This window comes from Nycticebus coucang, chromosome 21, assembly GCF_027406575.1.
Source record: "Nycticebus coucang isolate mNycCou1 chromosome 21, mNycCou1.pri, whole genome shotgun sequence".
Lineage (NCBI taxonomy): Eukaryota > Metazoa > Chordata > Mammalia > Primates > Lorisidae > Nycticebus > Nycticebus coucang.
In genome coordinates this window covers 64,050,031-64,074,679 of record NC_069800.1, presented here as the reverse complement: position 1 = coordinate 64,074,679, position 24,649 = coordinate 64,050,031, and the positions used below count along the sequence as shown (strand labels likewise).

General features: G+C 52.0%; 1 protein-coding gene across 6 annotated transcripts in view; it reads right to left on the bottom strand.

Moving 5' to 3' along the window:
• Positions 1-24,649, bottom strand: part of PHACTR3 (phosphatase and actin regulator 3) — a 222,029-nt gene that overhangs the window by 80,073 nt on the left and 117,307 nt on the right. For all 6 annotated transcript variants that reach the window (XM_053574690.1, XM_053574689.1, XM_053574692.1 and 3 more), the window contains exon 2: positions 49-210. In XM_053574690.1, the coding sequence (XP_053430665.1) occupies positions 49-210 (162 nt within the window). The remainder of the gene's footprint in view (positions 1-48; positions 211-24,649) is intronic.

Below are 24,649 nucleotides of genomic sequence, written 5' to 3'. Positions count from 1 at the left end.
ACACATTTCCTGGGCAGAGCCTGCTGCCTGCTGTCACTAGAGGCTTACCTGATGTCGTCTGCTTCAGTTTTTCGTTTTTCTTTTTCCTCCATTTCCAGGGTTTGAAGATCCTGCCCAGGGTAGCCAGTTTGCTGTTCCTCCTCACAGGCGGAGTTCGAATCCCTGAGACCAGATACTCGGAACGCACTGGGGGAGTTTGGTCCATCTCATCTGGAAAACCAAAGTCAAGACCAAAACAAAGGTCAACACGTGCCCATCAAGCTCACGAGACTCCTGGGGAGCCACGGTGACTGCCCTCACCCCAAGGGTTCACCAGTGATTCCTCATAGCCTCGGGCCCAAGAGGGCTATCAGAGCAATGGAAACCCTTGGGGGCTCACTCTGACCTGGGTGCACCCTCAGGGCCATGCAAACACTCAGGGGTCTGCATGCTCCATTCGCCTCCCATGGAGCCCCCTCCCTCCCACAGTCTACTGGAAGTCCCCCGCAAGTCATCTTCTGGCCTTCCATGATGGAGATCTGAGGTCTTCTGTAATTCCTGCCCCAGGACCTTGGCTCGTGCTTTGATCCCACCCATGCTCATTCCCCTCCCAGCTGCTTCTTTGCCTCATAAACCTCAGCTCCTCAGCTAAATGTTCTCTACTCTGGGAAGTCGGTATGTTTCTCCTGTCCCTGACAGGCTCAGTTTCTTGTCTTGTACAGGCACCATGCAGGGCTGCCAAACAAGCTGGTCCATGAACACACGAAGGGGAGCAGCCCTCCTGGCTCCAGGAGCCAGGTCCTGTGTGCAGACCCTGGCATGCATGAAGACAGGCGTCCCAGGAGGCTCGTGGTGTGTTGTTTGTCGAGAGAGCCTGGTAGCAACCCACACGCCCGTCACGAGGAGACTGGCCAAGCAACCGTCCACCCTCTCAACAACCTGGGTGCAGACATGGGAAAGAATAAAACAGATCTGTGTGTTCTGATAGGAAACTCATCTGGGGTAAACACTAGGTCAAAAAAACCCACAACAGTGTGCAAAGTCATGTGCCACAGGCGCCCAAGGGATGAGGGGGGCTGTGTCCGGCCCATGATGGGGTGTGCAGAGAGCATGGCTGTGGACCTACGGAAATGGGGAACGCTGGTTGTCAGGGGCCGGGAGGGAGGGGACAGGTGCTTCTCCACAGGCTATGTTGCAGGCCTGTGGAGTGTTATTACTTTGTAAGAACAAGGAGCAGTTAGAACGGAAAACACAGTGGTGACATTGGAGACCCACACGAAGAAGAGAAGTGTCCCTCCCATCCTCAGCCTGCACCTCCGTCCCAGGGTCACTGTGTAGATCAGGGTTCAGGCCATCACCATGACAGGACCAAAGATGAATGCCTGAGGTGGCCCAGGCCCCTCCTGAGACAGGGAAGGGATGTTTCTTCTGGCAGTGACACAGAACTGAGTCCCACATGGGCTTTTAGAATTTCACCTCCCAGTGTCACATGGGTGGAAGGTGGCAGACCTGTGGTGTCCCCAGCATGGGTGCTGGGACTTGATCACAACCTTTATCAGGACTGCAGGCCCCCCACATATACACACACCCCACCCCCCGAGCCTTCCACAGCCAGCACAGGGTCATTCCCACACCCAGTAGGCTAAGGCACCTCACAGTCACATGCGCAGAGGAGCCTGGGACCCCTGAGTTCACACACACCCGAGATCCCCAGAGAGCCTTGGACACACCAGAGAAAGGGCTGGAGTCAGACGCCAACAGGATAGCTCATGGGTAGCAGGAGGCTACCAGAGTCCAAGGGCCAGGCCAGCCCCTCAAGCCCATGCAGGACGTGGAGAGCCAGTTTCCCACCTGAGGTGTCTCTGTGCCACCACTGCCCCAAAGGAGCCATTAGCACCTGTGGCTGTGCTGAGGCCTCCAGACACAGGGCAATGGCCTGGGCATCCCAGGGGTCCCACCCGCCTACCCCTAGAGCTCCCCTGAGGTCTGATGTCTATAATGCTGGCCTTTGGGCAGCCCCTCACCCCTCTCACCTCACTTCCACCTCTGATCACCCCTGAGGCCACAGGGTGGCCATACGTTCTGTAGACATAACACACTGATAGTATGTTGTAATCCACACACAATCACATTGTCTGATCACCGTACCATGCCAGTGCGGGTGACGCTGGGTAGACATTTTCATTGTAATAAATTGTGTTATGAAAGTAATATGATAGCAATTACGGAGTGAAAGTTGTCATTGTGCAAACCAGGACTGTCCTAAAGCACTACCTTACATGATCCTCACAGTAAATCGATGCACTTGAGACCATTATTTTTTATATCCACTTTACAGATGAGCAGACTGAGGTCTGAAGCAGCTACCCATCTCGTCAGCCACAGGGTGGGCAGGACTGAGCACACTGACTCGAGACCCCCTCACAGCCCTCTGTCACGAAGGGCACAACAGAATGGGACAGCAAGACAAAAAGAATGACTCAGGGCCACCCCAGGCCAGTCAGGGCGTGTGGCTGTCCTCCCTCCCCAGCCAAGAGGAACTGAGGGCTAACTGTGCAAGTGCTGTGTCCACAGACAGGCCATGAAGCGGCCCCGGGCAGAGGGTCACTCTCCTCAGAGGAGTTCAGGGCTATCTTGTTTGGAGACTCCTCCCTGTGGCTCGGCAACCATCAGGGAAGCCAGGACAATGACGTTCTCTGCTGTGGTCTTGAGAATGTCCCAACAGTCAGCGCCTGGCACCCAGTAGGAGCCTAGCAATTGCCCTGAGTCACGCAAACACAGGCCAGTGACCACATATCCATCGGCCATCATCTCCCCAAGGCCACAGTTCGTGAGTGCGGGATACAGACGGGTCCCTTCTTCCCAGAGGCAATTTATTCTGTGTTCTTATCCTTGTCTTTCTTCCTCCACCTACAGACGCCAGATGGGAGCAGAACCGATAGTCCACATGGTCCAGGAAAGCTGGCTGTCCTGAAGATTTCTTGGCACAACAGGGAAAGGAAAGGACTGATCTCCACAAGCCTACAGGCTCGTTTAAAGATAAAGATGAACATCTCCAGAGATGACCATGAGAGACGGCGGTACAACCATCACTGTATTTACACTTCACCTCCCTCCACAGAGGACCAGTGGTGCTGCCAGAAATGTACACAAAGAAGGAATATGGAGGGAAATTTGGAGGGATTCTGAAGGAAGGGGGTTCTGGATCAGTAACAGCATCAGGGAGCTCTCAATTGACACCACATGGGCTCCAGAGAAGGGCACACGTGTGGTCCGAGCCTCCTAGTAGCTGAGGTGAAAAGAGCAGCACATAGAGCAGAAATTAGACCTGAGCCCAGTTCTGTTTGGACCTTCACTGCCACAGCCTGATCCAGCTGCCAGCAGCTGTCCCAGAGACCTCCCTGGCCTGCTCACTGGTCTCCCCAGGAGCTGATCCTTAGAAATGGTACGCTAACCCTGCCCTTTCCTGCTCACTCACCTCCCCTGGAGCTCCCTTTTTCATTTAGGACAAAATGCAAATTCATTGCTAAACCTATATAGCTCTCTTGCTCTGCTGCCACTTGATCATCATCATTATGGGGCATTAACATTGATCATGTGCCTACGGAAACCAGCACAATGTGGCTGAAGAATGCAGAGCTGCTACCAGGCCCCCAGGGTCCCATCCCGGCTCTGCCACTGACTAATGGGAAGTTGAAGGCTTGACCTCTTTTTCTTTCCGGGCCCTCCAACATCATTAACATCATCATCACCATCACCATCACCACCATCACCATCATCACCACCACATTACCACCACCATCATCACTATCACCACCACCATCAAAACCATCACCACTGTCACCACCACCACCATCACCACCATCATCACCGTCACCACTGCCACCACCCCCATCAACCACCATCACCAACATCACCACCGTCACCACCACCCCCATCACTACCATTACCATCACCACCATCACAGTCACCATATCACTATCACCACTTTCACCATCACCACCACCATCCCCAGTACCACCACCACCACTGCTGCCATCACCATGACCACTGTCACCACAATCACCACCATCACTGATTTAATCAGCTGCCTCCCATCCCACTCTGCCCCAGTGGCTGGAGCAGGTTCCACTGTCCCCACCTTGTCTCTGACACACAGCACAATCACTGCACAACGCCACTCCCTTCTCCCATTAGGAACACTCAATAATTTCTTCATTTCACCATTGGATTGACACCACCCAGGTACTAGGTCTCCTATTAGCACAGGGTGTGCAAAGAACAAAAGGGGCAGACTGGCTGCCTTTGTGGGACTGCAGCCACAGGTGGGAAATGAATGATAAATAAAGCCATTAATCAGAAAACTGTTCTCGCTCACCCCACATAAGATAGCGCCCCTGGTTCTCCACACACACGTGCACACATACCTATGGCCCTATCCATAGCCATCTCCAGTCCTTCAGCCCCATCCCCAGTTAAAGCTCCCTGATGGCAGGGTTGGCTGGTTACAGCTGCACCCAGGGCTCACGATCCTGAATCCACATCATCCTCAGTGAGGACCCTGGACCAGGACCTTATGGACACAAGGAAGGACAGAACCACAGAACCCAGGGCCTGCTCCAGGAAGCCACAAGGGAGGGCACCATCCATGGAAACAGGGAGGGCTCAGGAGGGCGACTCCCAGAGGCTACTGAAACGGAGACCTGGGGGGGAGCAGGAGCTGGCCCACAATGGGGTTGTGGCCAGCAAGGGGCAGGCTGTTTGTGGGGTTGAGTGGGGTGGGTGCACAGGGGAGGTGGGGAAGGGCTACTGCCAAGGGCTTGAACTTGATTAAAAATTCAGCAGGAGTTACTAGAGGGACCTTAGTTCAAAAGGTCTGATTTGCTCATTTGCCAAATATCCAATGTGTTACCCAGGGCAGAGGCCGTCATCTGAGCGGCTCCTCAAGGGGCCCTGGTGTCATCAGGGGAAACAAAGACCTCATGCCCAGAGTGACACACTGCCGTTCAGCACACGTTTAGAAGGAAGCAATCCCTCTCCCCTCCCTGAGGGCTCCTGAGGGCTGTGCTTCCTGCCTAAGAACAGAATTTTCAAAATAAGTGTCAAGTGGTCCAGTGCAGGAATTACTTATAAACCACCTGAGGACAGAGGACATGATTGCATGAGGACAGGTGCTCACTGGGGGCTGCATGAGCAAGGGGTGGGTGTGGTCATCCTGAGCACGGCCTGCGCTCAAACACTGGGGCAGGGGCCATCCCCGAGGGCGGGTACGTACATGCGTGCACCTGGACGAGTGGATGTCTGTGTGAGGGTGGGTGAGTGTGGCCTGCATGTGTGCATCCCAAGAGATAAGGACGGGTAGGGAGAACCCTCTGTGTCTCTCCCTGAAGCTGCTAGGAACAACCTTCTAACACAGGGGAGATTTTGGAAGGTGCAAACACATTAGCGGGTCCCCGCTATCCTCTGAGAGACACAGCAGCACCAAGTTCCACCACGCCTCTGCCACCTCTGCCACCTTCCAGGAATTAGTGGTTAATTAATGAAAGATGTTTCTCACGCCTGGCATCTGTGTGAGGAAGTGAGACCCACAATCTCCAGCTGGAGGCCGCTAAGGTCCCCAAATGAAGTACCAAGCAGGCAGCTCTGTCCAGCCTACACTGGGTGCCCGCAGCTCACGGGGCAGGCTCCAGTCTCTTGAACTCTCATCATCTCCAGGTCCCCTCTCAGGCTCAGGGAAGTTAGTGAACTTGTCCCGTGCTCCTGAGTCCACACACCTACCCGAGTCAACAGGTCCTATAGACCTACAAGGGAAGAACTGTTCTAGAATCAACATACTGGGTGACCTCAGGAGCCAAGAGGCTAATTTCCACACCTAGAGAAGGGCCAATCCCTTTATTCGTAACACCTTCCATCATAGCGCTGGACATTCACCCAGGGTCCTGGGATTCACTGCTCACTAACTGTCATCCGCGTTTCACGGGAGAACGAACCCCAGCTTCATGACCACAGGAACAGTGGCCACAAACGGCCGCAAACGGCCGTGTTTGCGGCTGGGTCCTGGGCATCTTTACTGGGTCCTGGCACCAGGAGGTGAGCAAATAAACACCTGCTTGACCGTGAGCCTGAGGTGCAGAGCTTGTCAAATGCTGGAGCCAGGACCTATTCCTGCCCATCCTCTAATGTCCCCCTTCAGTGACATCAGGCATTTCTTCTGTGCACCAGGCTCCTTCCATTCCCACTGTGGTTGTAGCAGAGAACAATTTCATTGCCTGTGTTACAGATGAGGACAGTGGAGGCCCAGAGGTCATGTACTTGCCAGTGACAGAGGGGCTGAGAAGTCACGTCATCTTTCCAAGAGCCTTCTCTTAGCCCCAGTGTTGGAGGATGCAGAGCAGATGACCCAGCCACTGCCGTGGACAGGGACGAGGGAGGAGCAGGGGCCGGAGAGGAGCTGACCAGTACATGACAGGCGACAGAGTCTGAAGAGAGGTCAAAAGACGCCTGCCTGTGGCCAGGACGCAAGGCACGTGGTGACAGCGTCTACCAAGCAGCCCTGGGTGTTTTAATAGACTGATCACCAGGATGGATCTGAACCTTCAAAACAATATTTTAAAAATAGATTTTAAGTCTCCCAGATGGGCAAGTATTCTTGGCTTGACCTTCTCGACCCCAGGAAAATTCTTGAGCAGCGACTTCGGAGTATGACATTTTGAGTGTGCTGATCAGCAAAAACAGGAGGGCCACACTGTCTGGGGACAGAAGGAGGTACACAACAAGCGCCACCATCACACTGCTATAGCAGAGGAGGAAGGACCTGTTCCTGGTGTGGGGCGGAGGGCAGGGAGGGATGCCAGACCAGGCGCGTTCCTTTCAACTCAGTGAGGGGACACTCCGAAATGCCTATGGCTCGATTACTGGAACTCTGGCTGCCTTCTTTCTGCAGCTCCGTGGGCTTGTCCATCAGAACCTATGATCTGACCATGGTCTTTTTTTGCCAGAATAACCACTGCCCTTTTCAGTGACCTCATCAACAGCAAATCACTGTTCCTGGCTTAGAGTCCTCTCCCTTCTCTGGTGCCCTGCACGGCGCCTGCACATGGGCATAAATGCACAAGGGAACCAACAGATGCCTGGAAGAGAGTCATGGCATGGTGTGGTACAGCGTGAAAGCAGAGTCCAGGGCAGACCGGCAGCTGCTAACAACCGCCGGGAGCCTTCCCGGGGCCATATTCCCAAGTTGCATCCCAGCCTCATGTTGGCCTCCACCCCTCCAAGCTGCCCCCACTAACTCAAAGGACGTCTCCTTTCTTTCTGTCACTGGTTCGAGGAGGAGCTAAGAAACACAGAGAAGAAACGACAAAAGCTTGGCGGAGCTCCAGAGAGAGCTGAAGGAATACCGCAACTTAGGACGATGGCGTTTAGGGGACCCCCGTGGCAGCCACCACGCCCTTCCGAGTGCTCTTCCAGGAGGCAGAGACTAGTTTTCAGCCCCATTTTACATTTAGGAAGTAGAGGCTTGGCACAGGGATGCCCACGTTCAAGGTCAAGTGTCAGGTCTGGCTTAGGCTTCCTGATCTAAGTTTGCCCTCTGGGCATGACACCAGTGTTTCCCAAAGTACATTCCAACCCCAGCGTGGGGAGACACTCAGCAGATGAACATAGTGGGGAAAATACTGTCTACAGTAAAAGCATCTCCTAAAGGGCCCCACTCCATATTAGCATAGTGAAGGCTCTGGGAAGTCCCGCAGGAAGCAACACCATTCAGCTGTCCACCCAGCCTTTCCTAAACAGATCGGTCAGGCAACCCCTATTTATACCTCGCTGCCTGGACAGCAATAACCCACAAAAGCTGTCAACATTTCAGCCATAAACCCAACATCCAGCAGTTTGAGTGTATTTCCCTTAAGTAGTAATAATGACAATATATTTGGGGAATATAAAAGTCTCTCCAATATTTGTGTTCCAAAGATAAAAGGATTCTCTAACATCTTAGCAGAAATTGGCCCTCAAAATTTCCCAAGTCACTAAACTTCTTCTAGCCATCTGAAGCAGCCCGTGAGGCAAGGATGCTGAAATTAAGACTAGGTAAATGGGCATCATTGATGCTTCTGACATGGGTGGAAAAATCAAGGCGTTACTGAAGTGGCTTCTTTTTTTCTGATATGTGTCAGGGAAGAAACAGCACATGTAACCAGAAAGCCCATCTGTTCAGTACCAACCTTGCAATTCTGCCAGTGGTCGCTGGTGCCTGGCAGACATATGGCCAGCTCTCCAAGTGAAAATCAGCTCAAATATGGAAATAAAGTGAATCTGAAAATTCTGGATGGAGTTTGGCAACAGGAGATCACATATGAAAAGGGGAAAGGTGGAATCTGGAAAACCAACTTCCTCATCATCACTGTCATCCTGTTTTGATATTTGACTTGGCCAGGATGTTTCTACATTTGCAGAGCACGGAGGAATTCTTGCTCATGAAGCCCACCTGTACTCTTGCAAAGGCTAAAAGCACCTTGTAGAGACATCCTCCCAAAGTTCATATTTAACAGGAAAGAGAAAAAAACTAGCATTTCAGAGAAAGGACAAAAAGTAAAGAAACACGTCAGGAGATGTTAGCACCACAATATAAATTTAGACACATAACATTGCCCAACATTTTCAAAAACTGAGTTCTAACTTTGACTTTCTAACCCTATAGCACAAGGTGAAGTTCTTCTATGATGTCAGTGAAAGCTCAACGACAAAGAAATGTCAGTCTGTGTACTGTATCACTTTTCAGAAGGATTAAACACTTTTAAGTGCTGGGAAGACTCTGAGCCAACAGATTTCTGTTTGGAAAATGTGTCCCTCCCTCACTTTGCTTAGGTCAGGAACTGGCAAAGTCTTCTGTAAAGGGCTAGATAATAAATATCTGCGGCTTTGCCGGCCACACACTCTCTGTGGCAGCCACTCAGCTCTGCTGCTGCGGGGACCCTGAAAGCCTCCACAGATGATCTATATAATCAATGGCTGGGACTATGTGGCAATAAAACACTGTTTACCTTTCTGCTTTTCCTCCCCCACAACCTTAACTGTCATTAATTGTCCTCATATCAAAATTGAGTACATAGGATTCATGCTTCTCCATTCTTGGGATGCTTTACTAAGAATAATGTCTTCCACATTATTCCAGAAAGAGGGACGGAGGGAGGGGATGGGGCCTTGGTGTGTGTCACACTTTATGGGGGCAAGACATGATTGCAAGAGGGACTTTACCTAACAATTGCAATCAGTGTAACCTGGCTTATGGTACCCTCAACGAATCCCCAACAATAAAAATAAAATAAAATAAAATAAAATGGAAAAAACACTGTTTACCAAAAAGTGGTGGCAAGTGAATTTGGTTTGTGGGTCTGACAATTGCTGCCTTAAGTGGTGCCTTTGGAAAGGTCCTCAAAGAAAACCTTACTGAATGGCCCCAGGAAGAAAGAAGACAAGCATTACGACCTCTGACCCTGTGTCTGACCTTCACTTAGCCCTGAGCTGCAAACCAGCATCACTGTCCCTGCACAGCTCTGCAGCTTCCGCCCTGGTTTGCCCACCCCCCAGAAAAGCAGGGCCTTGCAGCGTTTACCTGCCTGACCTCACAGTGGTATTTAGGGTAAGATACAGAACCCCAAGTGTGACCTGAGTCCAGGCCTCCCTTTCTTAACCTTCTCTAAGGTCATGTCTCTCCTCATTCCATGCTCCAGTGGTATCTGCCCCTTCTTCTTACTCAGGAAGAGCTTAGCTACAACAGGGCTCCTCCCGTGTCATTCCCTCTGCTTTTCCCTGGTGAACTCCTACTCATCCCTTAACGTCCTATGCTTCATACCCATATGCTAAGTTTCCTGTTATTTCTCATCATAGCCTTCAGCACAGTTTGTTGTTAACTCTTGATCTACATGTTTATTAGTTTTATAAAGTGTGTTCCATACAGCTGCCACCATAGGGCCTAAAACAGAGCCCACGAGGGCCCTGCCAGGGTCCGGAAAGTATCTGAGAATCGAAAAGACATCAGCACAGGATTCCCCTGTGCTAAGTCCACAGTCTCTCCTGTGGGAACTGGTCCAGGCACATCTGAAGTTTAAAATCCTGCCGGATCCGAGCGTTTCTGAAGATTTACCAAGCTTGGGTCCTTCACGAATTTGATGAGTCTCTGCCCCACTGAGAATGTTCTCCCAAGAGCCTCAGTGGTCATGCTTAGAAGTCTGGAACTGTTTGGCTGTGCTTTTGAGGTCTTGGATGTCACCGTGGCTACTGTCCCCAGGTTCTCTCATGATTGTCATGGAAGTGACACGGTGAGAGGGAAATAGCCAACAAGCCAGCAAGTCACACAGCACAGGCTTTCCAGGAGCAGGTGACAGCCGGAGACACAGCCAGTCCTTCTAGGGAGCCGGCCCTCTGGACGGCACCATCTGCTGGGATGTCCTTAAGGATCACCCACTAGGGGATGGAGAGCTCCGTGACCCTTAGGGGGCCCCCTGGCCAGGCAGACACACAGCTGCCTCCCCCGGCCCAGCCTGTGGTTCCCCATTGCCCTAGGAATCAAGGATTCACTTCAGTCTCCAGCAATGACCTGGCAGGTGCAGCTGGCTCTGTCCACTGCCCACTCACTCCGCACATTGCACTGACCCATGCATACCACAGTCCCTTTTCCTGAGCCTCTCCTCCAAGCCTGAGACTCAGCCCCTGCCCTCAAGGTCTCTGCAGCAGGGACAGTTGCGTGAACCAGAAGTCAGGATAGTATCCCCTCACTGTGTCCACCCCTGGGTGTCTCCTGCCCAGGTCACCCTCGCTGCTCCCACACTGGTGTAAGCCCCTCCCTCCGGGTCACACCATATATGCCCTAACCCCCTTCACCCTGTGTCAACGCCTCTGAGGCTTCTCCCGACTCAGACAGAAAGCCCAACATGGCCTACCCTGGAGCCCTGGGACTCCTGCCCTCCCGACTTAGCCCCACCAAGGATTGTCACCCCCTCGAGAAAAGCTTGTCACCCCCTCTTTGCAAAGCTGCCTCTTCTCCTCACTGGGTCTCTGGTGCAAACATCTCCTCCTCATCCACCTGAGCAAGGGGGGGACACCCTAGTACCCACATAGCCCCAAAACTCTGGGCACGGCACATTCCCCACCCCAGGTGCGCTCATCCCCCGACTTAGTTGTCTGTCCCTCCCCGGGAGAATGACCTTGTCCACGGCAGGTGCAACAAATACTTGGGAAGGAAGCAGTGCGTGAGCTAGGATGGAAGAGGTGCTGTGGAGATTCAGACGGGGTCCCTGGTCAGGAGAGGGTTGGTCTCCACACTTGGGTTAGACTTCCTGGGAGGGTGACGACACCTGAGGTTAATTCTGACAGGTTGGGGGGAGTCGAGAAAATTACAGTGACAATGATGGTGAAGGCTTCCATTCAACGGCATGGATGGGCTGCGGGTCATCGCCCTCGTCACCTGCCGATGGCCATTTGGGCTGTGCACACTTTGGCTACTGGGAACAGTGTAGCCACAGACATCTGTACGCAGGTGTGTTTCTCCAAAGCCTGTTTTCTTTTTTTTTTTTTTCTTTTTTTTTGTAGAGACAGAGTCTCACTCTATGGCCCTTGGTAGAGTGTCGTGGCCTCACACAGCTCACAGCAACCTCCAGCTCCTGGACTTAAGCAATTCTCTTGCCTCAGCCTCCCGAGTAGCTGGGACTACAGGCGCCCGCCACAACGCCCGGCTATTTTTTTTTTTTTTTGGTTTCAATTTGGCCGGGGCCGGGCTCGAACCCGTCACCCTCGGTATATGGGGCCAGCACCTTACCAACTGAGCCACAGGTGCTGCCCAAAGCCTGTTTTCAATTCCTTTAGCTATATTCCTAGGAGTGGAACTGCTGGGTCACATGGCAGGTGTATGTTTAATTTTCTTAGGAGCCACAAAACTGTTGGCCACAAAGGCTGCACCATCTGACGTTCCCACCATGACAGCAGCACAGACATGGCTGCAACGTGGGTTAACTCAAAGTCACAGAAAGAAGCGATAAAGCCACACATGGTATCACGAGATACCCGGAGCAGGGAAACCCATCAGACAGAGAGAAGACTGGCGGGTGCCAGGGCAATGGGAGGGCGAGTGGTGTGGGTTCTCCTCTGGGCATGGCGAGTGTCTGGAACGAGCTGCAGGTGACCGTGCACAGCACTGTGAAGGCACAGATGCCACCGCCGAGCTGCACACTTTAGATAGCTTATTGTGTTATGTGAATTCAGCTCAACAACAAGATAAACAGGCAGCCGTGTGCTGGGTGTTATGGGATCTGCAGTGTGCCACAGCCTCCTGGCGCCACATTTCATCTTTGCGACACCACCGAGGAGGCAGGAATTATGGGCTGAGCATCCCTTACCCAAAATGCTTGCAGCCAAAGTGTTCCAGCCTTTTCCAGATTTTGGAATGCTCGCATGGCTGGTTGAGCATCCCTAATCTGAAAACCCCAAATCCAAAATACTCCGATGAACATCTTCTTTAAACATACTATTAGCACTCAAAAAGTTTTGGATTTTTGGAGCATTTCAGATTTTGGATTTTCAGATTAGAACTCCTCAGCCTGAATCAATACCTTATTTGACAAGTGAGAAAGCAGGTTCAGAGATAAAAATGACCTGCTTAAGGTGACACAGCATCTAAGTGGCACAGCACGGGCTCACCCAGGTACAGTTAATTCTCAAGATTCAGACCTTGCCCAGGAGCACTGTCACTCCTCCTCCATGAGAGGGACAATCCCCAAGGGGCAAGAGTTTCCCCTTTGGCAATGTGGCAGGTCCCTCACTCCTCATCCCAGGGGCAGCATGGTGGGTGCCAACTGTACCTGACAGATCACTGGCACTGCCACATCTGGCAGAAAGAATGACCGGAAGAAGCAGCAACAGCCCAAATGTCCGTCACTAATGAGGGGACAATACCGTGTGCTGTGTCCACAGGACGGGACGTCACTCAGCCATATAAGGGAACGATGCCCTGACACCTGCTGCGGTGCGGATGAACCTTGGAAATAGGATTCCAGAAGAAAAGAAGTGAGGCACAAGAGGCCATGTGTCATATGACCCCAATTACATGGAAAGCCCAGAGCAGACAAACACGTGGAGGTGACAAGAGACTGTCAGCAGCTGCAAGGAAGGGAGACGGGAAGGGAGACGGGAAGGGAGATGAGGAAGGGAGACGGGAAGGGAGACGAGGAAGAGAGATGGGAAGGGAGACGAGGAAGGGAGACGGGAAGGGAGATGAGGAAGGGAGATGAGGAAGGGAGACGGGAAGGGAGACAGGAAGGGAGATGAGGAAGGGAGACGGGAAGGGAGACAGGAAGGGAGATGAGGAAGGGAGACGGGAAGGGAGACAGGAAGGGAGATGAGGAAGGGAGACGGGAAGGGAGAAGGAAGGGAGACGAGGAAGGGAGACGAGGAAGGGAGACGAGGAAGGGAGATGGGAAGGGAGATGAGGAAGGGAAACGGGAAGGGAGACGGGAAGGGAGACGAGGAAGGGAGATGGGAAGGGAGATGAGGAAGGGAGACGGGAAGGGAGACAGGAAGGGAGATGAGGAAGGGAGACGAGGAAGGGAGACGGGAAGGGAGACGGGAAGGGAGATGAGGAAGGGAGACGGGAAGGGAGACGGGAAGGGAGACGGGAAGGGAGATGAGGAAGGGAGACGAGGAAGGGAGACGGGAAGGGAGACGGGAAGGGAGATGAGGAAGGGAAACGGGAAGGGAGACAGGAAGGGAGATGAGGAAGGGAGACGGGAAGGGAGACAGGAAGGGAGACGAGGAAGGGAGACGGGAAGGGAGATGAGGAAGGGAGACGGGAAGGGAGACAGGAAGGGAGACGAGGAAGGGAGACGAGGTAGGGAGACGGGAAGGGAGACGGGAAGGGAGATGAGGAAGGGAGACGGGAAGGGAGATGAGGAAGGGAGACGAGGAAGGGAGATGAGGAAGGGAGATGAGGAAGGGAGACGGGAAGGGAGATGAGGAAGGGAGACGGGAAGGGAGATGAGGAAGGGAGACAGGAAGGGAGACGAGGAAGGGAGACGAGGAAGGGAGACGAGGAAGGGAGACGGGAAGGGAGACGAGGAAGGGAGATGGGAAGGGAGACGGGAAGGGAGACGGGAAGGGAGATGAGGAAGGGAGACGGGAAGGGAGACAGGAAGGGAGACGAGGAAGGGAGACGAGGAAGGGAGACGAGGAAGGGAGACGGGAAGGGAGACGAGGAAGGGAGACGGGAAGGGAGACGGGAAGGGAGACGAGGAAGGGAGACGGGAAGGGAGACGGGGAAGGGAGACGGGAAGGGAGACGGGGAAGGGAGACGGGAAGGGAGACGGGGAAGGGAGACGGGAAGGGAGACGGGGAAGGGAGACGGGAAGGGAGACGGGAAGGGAGACGGGGAAGGGAGACGGGGAAGGGAGACGGGAAGGGAGACGGGGAAGGGAGACGGGAAGGGAGACGGGGAAGGGAGACGGGAAGGGAGACGGGGAAGGGAGACGGGAAGGGAGACGGGGAAGGGAGACGGGAAGGGAGACGGGGAAGGGAGACGGGAAGGGAGACGGGAAGGGAGACGGGGAAGGGAGACGGGGAAGGGAGATGAGGAAGGGAGACGGGGAAGGGAGATGAGGAAGGGAGACGGGAAGAGAGACAGGAAGAGAGATGGGAAGGGAGACAGGAAGGGAGATGAGATGTGAAGATCACATCGTGTTTCCTTTCTGGTGGTGAAGCAGCTCTGGAATTAGACAGTGGCCAGGATTTTGTGACAATGCGACCACACTTAATGCCACTGAATTGTATCCTTCAGTTATTCATTTCAATAAGAATTGATTCAAAAGGCATCATAAAGGAAAATACAGGACACAGTCCAGAAAAAGATATTTTTAGCCTATTTAACTGACACAGCCCAGTTTGCGTATTATATTGACAACTCCTGCAAGTTCATAGAATTCCAATAACCTTATAGAGACTATGCCAAGTTCTGGAACACTCTCCAAAAGCAGATATCCAAGTTGTCAACAGGTGTATTAGAAAGATGCTCAACTTAATATTCTGGGATTGCAAATTATACCCACTGGAGGGGGCACAAGTGAATCATAACCTTTCAATTGGCTAAACTGGGAAATTTGGTGTTATGGGTATTTTACCTCAACTAAAAACACAAACGTACATCCTAACACAGTGGAAGTCCCTAGAAGTCAGAAAGGGGCTGCTGGACCAACAAAGCCAGCCTGGGGACAGAGGCCCAGTGGGAGGACGAGCAAACAGGTCTTCCCATCTTTACTCTCCTGCATCTTACGTTTGACCCATCCCGGTGCCCGGAGACCCAATGTCAAGGGGAAGGGTAATGTCATTCTCCCGTGCCACTCGGGGCAGCCTCCCGTCACCTAAGGCCAGGGGCTTCTGGGCCTGGTGGTCTGCCCTCACGTGTCCAGGAAGCAGGACCTGGGGTCCAGAAGGAAGCTGGCTGATGTCAGATGATACCTGCACACACCTGTGACTGTGACTTGTGCAGATTTTGAAAGGAAATGAAAACACACGGTGGCGTACAGTGTGCAAACTTTCAATCACCCGCACTTACAAATGTGTTGGGATCACATGTTCAAGGTGCTGTGGCTATGAGGGCTGTCAGCTGGCCCCAGGCTGCTGCCTATGGAGGGGCCACTTTAGATGACACTCAGGGCACTCTCCCTCTTGTGTCGGAGCACCTGGTGCACGTAGATCCTGCGAATTCTGAGCTTCTCGGTCACCCCGTTCTTGAAGGCCAGCCTGGGATGGTCTAGGGGGGACACTGGGCTGGACACTGTCAGAACTCTGTCTTGGCTCTCCCATCCTCCTGCTATGGCTGTGGTCCCTCCGAGGCCCCCCTCTATAGCCCAGCCCCCAGGCCCTGCAGCCGCTCTTCCCTCCTGGACAGAGAAGACAGCCAATGACCTCAGCAGGGACAAACTCACACTCAGACCCCTCGGGTCAGCCACAGCTGCCCCATGGCTCTGCCTGAGGTCACCCCTGTTGGGCCTCCTGCCCTTCCCTGAGCTGCTTGCCCAGCACTGGTTCCAGTTTCTCCTGGGAGCATGTCCTTGGGAATTAACCACCCTTGAACACTTGCTAGGAGTCACTTTCCAAAAACCTAAACCAAAACCATCATCTACCATATGCCAGATACTGGGTCTGTGACCATAAGCAAAACCAGGTGTGGAGTCTATACCAGTGTGTTCACAGTCCATGTGGGCACACAAACCACCTGGGCATACAGTCCATCTGGGCACACACCTGCCTGGCTGCACAGCCCACCTAGACTCACACCTGCCTGGGTGCACAGCCCACCTGGACTCACACCTACCTAGGCACACACTTACCCAGGCACACATCCCTCCTGGGCACACACCTACCTGGGTACACAGCCCTCCTGGGCACACACTTACCTAGGCACAGCCCTCCTGGGCACACACCTATCTGGGTACACAGCCCTCCTGGGCACACACCTACCTGGATACGCAGCCTTCCTGGGCACACACCTATCTGGGTACACAGCCCTCCTGGGCACACACCTACCTGGGTACACAGCCCTCCTAGGCACACACTTACCTAGGCACATAGCCCTCCTGGGTGCACACCTATCTGGGTACACAGCCCTCCTGGGCACACACCTACCTGGGTACACAGCCCTTCTGGGCACACACTTACCTAAGCACACAGCCCTCCTGGGCACACAGCCAACCTTGGTACACACCCACCTAGGCTCATACCCAGCTGCACTTACACCCACCTGGGCTCAAAATTAATGGACGGATGGCATAGTAGCTACATCACTAAAGCACAGGTAAGTGTTCTGTGGAGAGGAAGAGAGGCACTTGAGAGCAGGCTAACCGCACTGAAGCTTCCTGGAGGAGGCTCATCCGAGGTGGGAAAGGAGAGGGGAGCTGGCTCTTCATCCCGGAAGACAGTGGCGTGCAGGCCCACCTGGGGGAGGTGGCCTGGAACGGTGGCACCTCACCTTTCTCCCTCTGTCTTGCCTGCGTTTCCACCAGCAGAGAGACCGACAGTTCAGAAATACCGAGTTACCCTCCCAGGACCACATGGCACTGGGTGATGGCCCTGAACATGCGTGCTGGCTCCAGGTCTCCCCAGGTGAAGGAGAGTCCCACAGGTCCCTGGCCACCCACCCCGAGAATGTCCAGACCAGAGCATTACACGGTGTGACCCTTGTCAGCTGCTTTTTGCAAATGTCAAAGACAAAGAGACTGCAGACCCCCAAATGATCCTATCCTGCCCCACCCCGATGTCTTTTTAAAAACTATCGTCCTCAAACTTCTTTATAAACATAAAATATTAGAAGATCTCCATTCACAGTCCCCAGCCCAGCAAGCAACCCCCCACATGGCAGGTTAAACGCATTGTCAAACTAAATCCTTGGGGACCGCTCAGGTCTCGGCCTCAGAAATCATTTCCTCCCTCATCCATTAAGTCAATGCAATTGAGCCTGACTCGTCCACGGGGTGGGCTGAACATGGGCGGGGGATAATGAGAGGCCCAGCCCTCACTGCACTCTGACCCTTGGGATAAATGCCACGCGAGTGCCACCTCTGCCAGCCAGGGAGCATGCAGGCACTGTCACTGGGTGACTGCTCAGGCTGAGTGCGACTGAGTGGGCCAAAGACCTGCAGGGGCACTCACATGTGTGGGTTGGGAGGCAGAACTCGCAACCTCAGACCTGCCAGGGAAGAGCCTGGCAGCTCCAGAAACTGAGGTTAAACAGAGTCATCACGTGGCAATCTACTCCTGGGTGTCTACGCTGAGAACCTGAAAACAGGTGTCCACACGACCCTTGCACATGAACACACACAGCAGCACTATTCACAAAAGCCCAAGGTGGGAAACCGAGGCCAGGTCTGTCCACTGATGAGTGGGTGAGTAGGAAATGGTCTTGCCACACCATGGAATGTCACTCAGTCCCAAGAAGGAGTGACAAATTGGCACACGCCACAAGACACACTGATTGAGACACGCAGTTGTCATCGTGTGATTCTGTTTACATGACACGTCCAGAGTAGAAGAATCCATAGTAAGGAAACTAGACCAGTGGTTGCCGACACTGGGAAGGGAGTGGGGAGTGACTTCTTAGTGGGCCTGCGTTTTTTTCTGGGGAGATGAATGTGTTCTGAAATTAGAACATGGTGCATGCCACACGACCCATGGACACGGTCGAATACCGTGACCTGTGCACTACAAGCGTGAGGTGCAGGGCATGAGAATTACAGCTCAGTAAAGGTGTAAAAACAGAAACCCCCCAAGACATTTAGGGCCTGCTCACTCCCTCTGTCAGGTCTGCTGTAGAGCTGGCTGAGAGCTGAGGACGTCTCTCCTATGGCATGTGGGATCCCAGAGCCAGGACTGCCCCCAGTCAGAGGCTCCCGTCAAGCAAGCAGAAGGTGTGGCAGCATCTCCCAGCCCTCTGGGCTCCTTCCCCACAGCGGCTACAGCTCAGCTCAATTCACCAGCACCTGTAGGGAAGATGATGGAGAGCCCCCCACCCCACTCTCCACCACCTCCACTCCCCGCAGGCTGCTGCACACCCCACTGGCCCCAGAGACGCAGAGTGATCCTCAAACACACAAACTGGCCCTGTCGTCCCTGCTTAACCCCTCCAGGGACCCCCCCAACACTGAGGACCAAATCCGAAGTCTGTGGGAACCTCTGCCTTTGCTGGGCACCATCTCCACTTCACCCCTTCCTGTCTGCCTGGAATACTTGCCCCAACACTGTCACCTTACAGATCCTCACCCCCAGATGTCCACCGTGCACAGGCTCCACCCTCGCCCAGCCGCCCTCCTGGCTGTGGCTCTCCTGTACCTTCCGCAGTTCAGTGAGTGACATCACTTTGTCCTACTTTCTTTGGGGCACTTGCCCCTCTCCAGTGACTCATGTATTTATTTGCCTTCTTTTTTACTGGAACACAAGCTCCCTGAGCGCAGGACCCTTCCCGTCCCAACTCCACCACCCGCAGGATGGGGCCCTCCCCAGCAGCCCTCCCCACCCAATCTGGTCTTTGATGCTTTCCAGCCTCCTGCTTTGGGGCCCCTCACTGCAACCAGCCCAGCCTCTTCTTAGTTCCCAGGGCTCTTTAATTTTGCTTCAAGAACTTTACACACGCTTTTCCTTCTAGCCCCTCTCCCCATCCCCTGGCCTGGCCAGCTTCTACTCTGGGTCACACTTTACCCTTGGCTCCCTTCCAGAACCCACTGCCAACGTCTGTGACCAGGACTGGGCCCCCCAGCATGTCCCCACAGTCCCGGCCATCCCCCGGTCACTGCAGCTCACGCGGAGCATGGGAGTTGCTGTATCACGGGATTTCTTGCTGGACTGACTCCCTCAAAGCAGAGAGACAGATGCATCTTGCCCCCCAGCCCTGCCCCCAGCACAGAATCCCACACGGAGGAAGTCTTCAGGAAGTCTTCTGGAAGGAGAACGGCCCCTGCAGGTGCGTCCTGCATGGCTCTGTGCCACACGGCAAAGCTTGGGCCCCATGAGCCAGGACAGACTGGGGTTAAAGCTCATTTTTCCTAACCAATGAAACTTGGACAAGTCACAACCTCGCTGGGTCTCGGTTTCCGGTCATCTGTAAAAAGGCAGTAACACTCGCAGCCATCACAGACAGCGACTGTGAGAGCTGAATGGGTTCCTGGCCGTGGAAGGCTCCAGGGACTCTGGCGCGCAGCGAGCAAACCCATGTCAGCTGGCTCTGCCCTTCATCGCCTTCATCCTCAGCTCTCTAGGCACCTGGGGTGTATCACAGTCCCTGGCACCCACTAGGAACTGAATAAATATTTGTGGTTCAAGTGAAGAAACTACAGAGATCCTGGGCAAAAATCACACCATTTTCAAGGGTGTCATAAAAGCAAACACTACCAAGTTTTTAATTTTCGACAGAATGGATATTTCCTTCCAAAAGCAAAAGACCACAGATGAATGAAAAAAAAAAAATCAGCAGTTTCTTATGGAACCTGCAAGGACTGAGTTCAATGATTTTAGGAGAAGTCGCCACCATGGCAAGATTCTTGCATCCTTTCCGAGTATCTGCAAAGAAACGCACAGCCAAAAACAATACGGATAGCCGATGGGCCTGGATGGAAGGAAGGACGTGGGGAGTGTGGGCAGTAACTGCTCCTCTGGAAAGGGGACTTTAGCAGGAGGACCTCGGCTGCCTGAGGGGACCAGCCTGAATGCACAGACCCGGAGGGGGCGTCAAGTGCAGCATGTGCTTGGTAGGCACAGCTAGCCGCATGTTTTTGGTGGCAGAACAGACACAAAATCTTGGACAACACCCACTACGTGGGGATGGGAGATAGTCGAGGCCCTGACCGCTGTCCGTCTGTTCTCACCTGCCCGTCCACATGAGCCCGGGAACTCATCACATGGGCTCTCAGTGGTCGCTGACAGAGGACTGTGGTCACAGCATGGGTCTCCAGAGGCCAGCAGGTCTCTTGGTCTGGGCCCACCTGAACAAACAGGGACCTCTCAGACCAGAAGTGATGGCTTCCTGGAGTGGAGCTTTTCTGGTCCTCAGTGGGGCCCCTCTGAAGGGTAATTTGGTCGTGGTGCCCTTTTTCCTTCTAGAAGGCCATCCCAGTACAAGACGCCTGTCCCCTGGACCCTGAGCATGCCTGCTAGTGAGGAAACCAGGAGGCAGAAACACGGGCCCTACCCTCAAGACATCCACAATCTCATTTGGAAAACAAAATGCAGTCCACGGGCATTCTGACCGCTGAAAAATCCCTGGGCTAAAGAGTGAGGGGACCCAGACCCTCATTCTGGCTCTGTTCCTTCCTGGCCCTGTGACCTTAGGCAGGTCCCAGGCCTCTGAGTGTCCCAAGGGTCCTCATCTATAAAATGTGACCCTGCTTGGGCAGCTCCTGTGGCTCAAAGGGGTAGGGCACCGGCCCCATCGCTGGAGGTGGCGGGTTCAAACCCAGCCCCGGCCAAAAAACAAAACAAAACAAAACAAAAAAACTGCAAAAAAAAAAAAAAAACAGTAAAATGTGACCCTGCTAACATCAACACTGGTCACAAAAGCCATGAAATTAGAAGGTGAATGGGTTGCTAAAACCAATTATTAATAGTTTGGCAAGGATTAAACAAATCCTCCCAAAATTTCAAAATTCCCCCTACAAATGATGCTAAGTTGGGAAATACATGTTTGATTCAACCATTTCCCTGGGGAAGGTGGGATAAATGGTCACTGCTGCATGCTTTGGACTAAAAGCACAAATCCATTAGAAAGTTACAGAATCTGCCAGATGTGAAGCCCTCTCAAGAAGAAAAGTGAAAAGGTAGAAAATTCCTCTTAAGAATAAATTGCAAAGAAGAGAAAACGAATTTTGCCCCAGTGTGCAGTTTATCTTCCCAAAAGCCCCCGGGGGATGCACATTACTAATTTTTTCATTTGGTATTAGCAAGGACTGCGAACTAATTTATTATTTAAAAAACTCACACAACTGTACACTTTCACACATTAAATTTTCATGAGATCTGATGGGTTTTTGTCTGGGTGAGGAACGGCTCCAGTACGGAGCAAACCACCCTCAGAGGAGCAGAGATGCCTTCTGATGACCCTCAGAGGAGCAGAGACGCCTTCTGGTGACTACGGGAGCCTGTACCCAAGCTCCAAACTGACTCCACCATTCCCAGCTGCCCACAGCACAGGATGGAAATATGTCAGCATCCTTTTTATTTTATCTCCTTATTTATTCGTTTATTTATTTATTTTGAAACAGAGTCTCACTGTGTTGCCCTTGGTAGAGTGCCGTCGCATCCTTATATATCACAACAACCTCAAACTCTTGGGCTCAAGTGATCCTCCTGCCTCAGCCTCCCCAATAGCTGAGACTATAGGTGCCCACCACAATACCTGGCTACTATTTTTAGTAGAGATGGGATCTCACTCTTGCTCAGGCTGGTCAAGAACTCCTGAGCTCAAGCAATCAACCTGCCTTGGCCTCCCAAAGTGCTGGGATTACAGTTGTGAGCCACCAACTCCAGCCATCAGCATCCTTTTGAAAACAGAACCATGTGAACTGCAAAGCTGTATACTCCTCAAGTTTTCCATTTAATTTGTATTAGATGGAATTATTTAAAGTTGCCAATACCCAGCTGTCATGGACCTATGAAAATGGCAATTTCATATGGATTAACTTAAGTCAAAACCAAACCTCATTCTATAATGAAATATAAACAAAGATAGGAAAATGACTGGAATCATTTTGAGGAGAGTTTTCCTGCACACTAGGGCCAGACATGGTGGCTCTATCCTACAATCCCAGGACTTTGGAAGGCTAAGGCAAGAGGGTCAGATTGCTTGAGCCCAGGAGCTTGAGACCAGCCTGGGCAAAATAGCAAGACCCCATCTCTATAGATAACTTTTTAAAAATTAGCCAGGTGTGATGGCACACTTGTAGTCCGAGATATTTGGGAGGCTAAGGCAGGAAGATTACCTGAGCCCGGGAGTTTGAGGTTTTAGTGAGCTATAATAGCGCCACCACACTCCAACCTGGGTGACCAGAGTAAGACTGTCTCAAAAAAGGAAGGGAGGCTCAGTGCCGGTAGCTCAAGCAGCTAAGGTGCCAGTCACATACACCAGAGATGTTGGGTTCGAATCCAGCCCAGGCCTGCCAAACAACAATGACGGCAGCAACCAAAAAATAGCCAGGTGTTGTGGAGGGCGCCTGTAGTCCCAGCTACTTGGGAGGCGGAGACAGGAGACTCACTTGAGCCCAGGAGTTGGAGGTTGTTGTGAGCCGGGACGCCACAGCACTCTATCCAGGGTGACAACTTGAGGCTCTATCTCAAAAAATTAAAATAAATAAATAAATGTGTCTTATTTTTAAAAAAAGAAAAAAAGGGGGCGTGCACTAAAATTTGAGCAATGTGTCTCTCACTGTGCTATGACTGAACATCTTCTTCCTCTGACTCCAGGCACTTGCACACACTAGGGGTGACCCTCAAAAGTGGTGTGGGCAGGTGAAACCATTGACCCTGGGGTCAGACGCCTTGGGGGTTCCACTGAAAGCTCAGTCATAACACAAATACAGTGTCCATATTTCCCTCCTACCTGATGAATCAGATAGAAATGTCAGGCTGGGCAACAGGAAGCATTCACAGGCACGCCGCAACCAGGAGAGGGCTCAGGGCCTTGCACACAGTTCCCTGAGCAGCTCAGGACGAGCAGCAGGTGAAGGTGTGCCCACAGGGGCACGCTGCCCAGGACTCAGGCCTTGGGGACCGCCTCAAATCTTCCAAATGGTGAGGTCTCAGGAAAAAAGACTGTAAAGGGAGATCCTTTTGCCCTTGACACATAACAGCTGGGTTCCCCCACCTAGCTTCCAAGGGTATTCAAGGAAACTACAACGCCTCTTTCTTGTTGCCTGAGACCTTTTCCCTAGCCTCTTCGCTAATCTACAAACCTGGATGGGAGATTGTCCCAGGATGTGAAGCTGCTGACAAAGGGGACACAAGTCTGTCTGCCTGAAACTGTGTATTGAAAAGAACATGAATCATTTATGAATGTGTTCAAGTGCTTCCTCAGAGATGTGGGTGCCCTAAATTTTTGCAGAGGTTTCCTTAGACTTCAGATTTCTAGAAAATGCCATTCTGGAGAAGTACTCAAAAACACACCTTTACAATAAAATTATTTTTGTTACCCAAGTAATTTTATTCTTTGAAGATCTGTATATCATGGTCTATGCCATCGTAGTAAAGAACATAAAATGGGACATCAGTTTCCAGGTGGAAATTTCACCTTGACCACTGAGTATCTGTGAGGCCAGGCAAAAGTCACTTCACCTCTCTAAGCGTAGGTATCCCAACTCTAGAATATAAGTAATAATACCACCTGCCCTATGGGGTGTTGTGAAGTTAAATGAGATAAAGCACTTAGCTGTAGCATCAAATGTAAATTATAAGTTAGCCAATGTGGGGCGGGTGCAGTGGCTCATGCCTATAATCCCAGCACTCTGGGAGGCCAGGGGAGGAGGATCACTCTAGGTCAGTAGTTCAAGACCAGCCTGAGCAATATGAGACACTATATCTATAAAAAATAGAAAAATGAGCCCAGTGTGGTGGTGTACACCTGTAATCCAACTACCTGGGAGGCTGAGGCAAGAGGATTACTTGAGCCTAGGAGTTCAGGCTGCAGTGAGCTATGACAGTGCCACTGCACTTTAGCCTAGGCAACAGAGCAAGACCCAGCCTCAAAAAAAAAAAAAAAAATTGAGTGGATTTTATGAAACTCAATATCCTGATTGGGTTATTGTATCCAAGTTTAGCTTTGAGGGAAATTTGGCAAAGGGTATGTAGGATGTCTCTGTATTATTTATTACAACTGCATGAACATGTATAATTATCTCAATAAAAATTCTAAATTAAAGTTAGCCAATACTATTTTCGTTATTAAGATCATTAATCCTTCCAGAAAGGATACACTAAATAAGCACTCAAGGGTCTTTTAATTTTTCACAGAAACAAATAATTATTTCTATGTATTATTTGTGATAGGAAAAAAATGAACGTAAGAATAAAATAACCTCTCAAAATACTCTTACCACAATGACATACTATCAGTGCAAGGGCAGGGACATAAATGGATTAGAACAGAGGGTCCAGA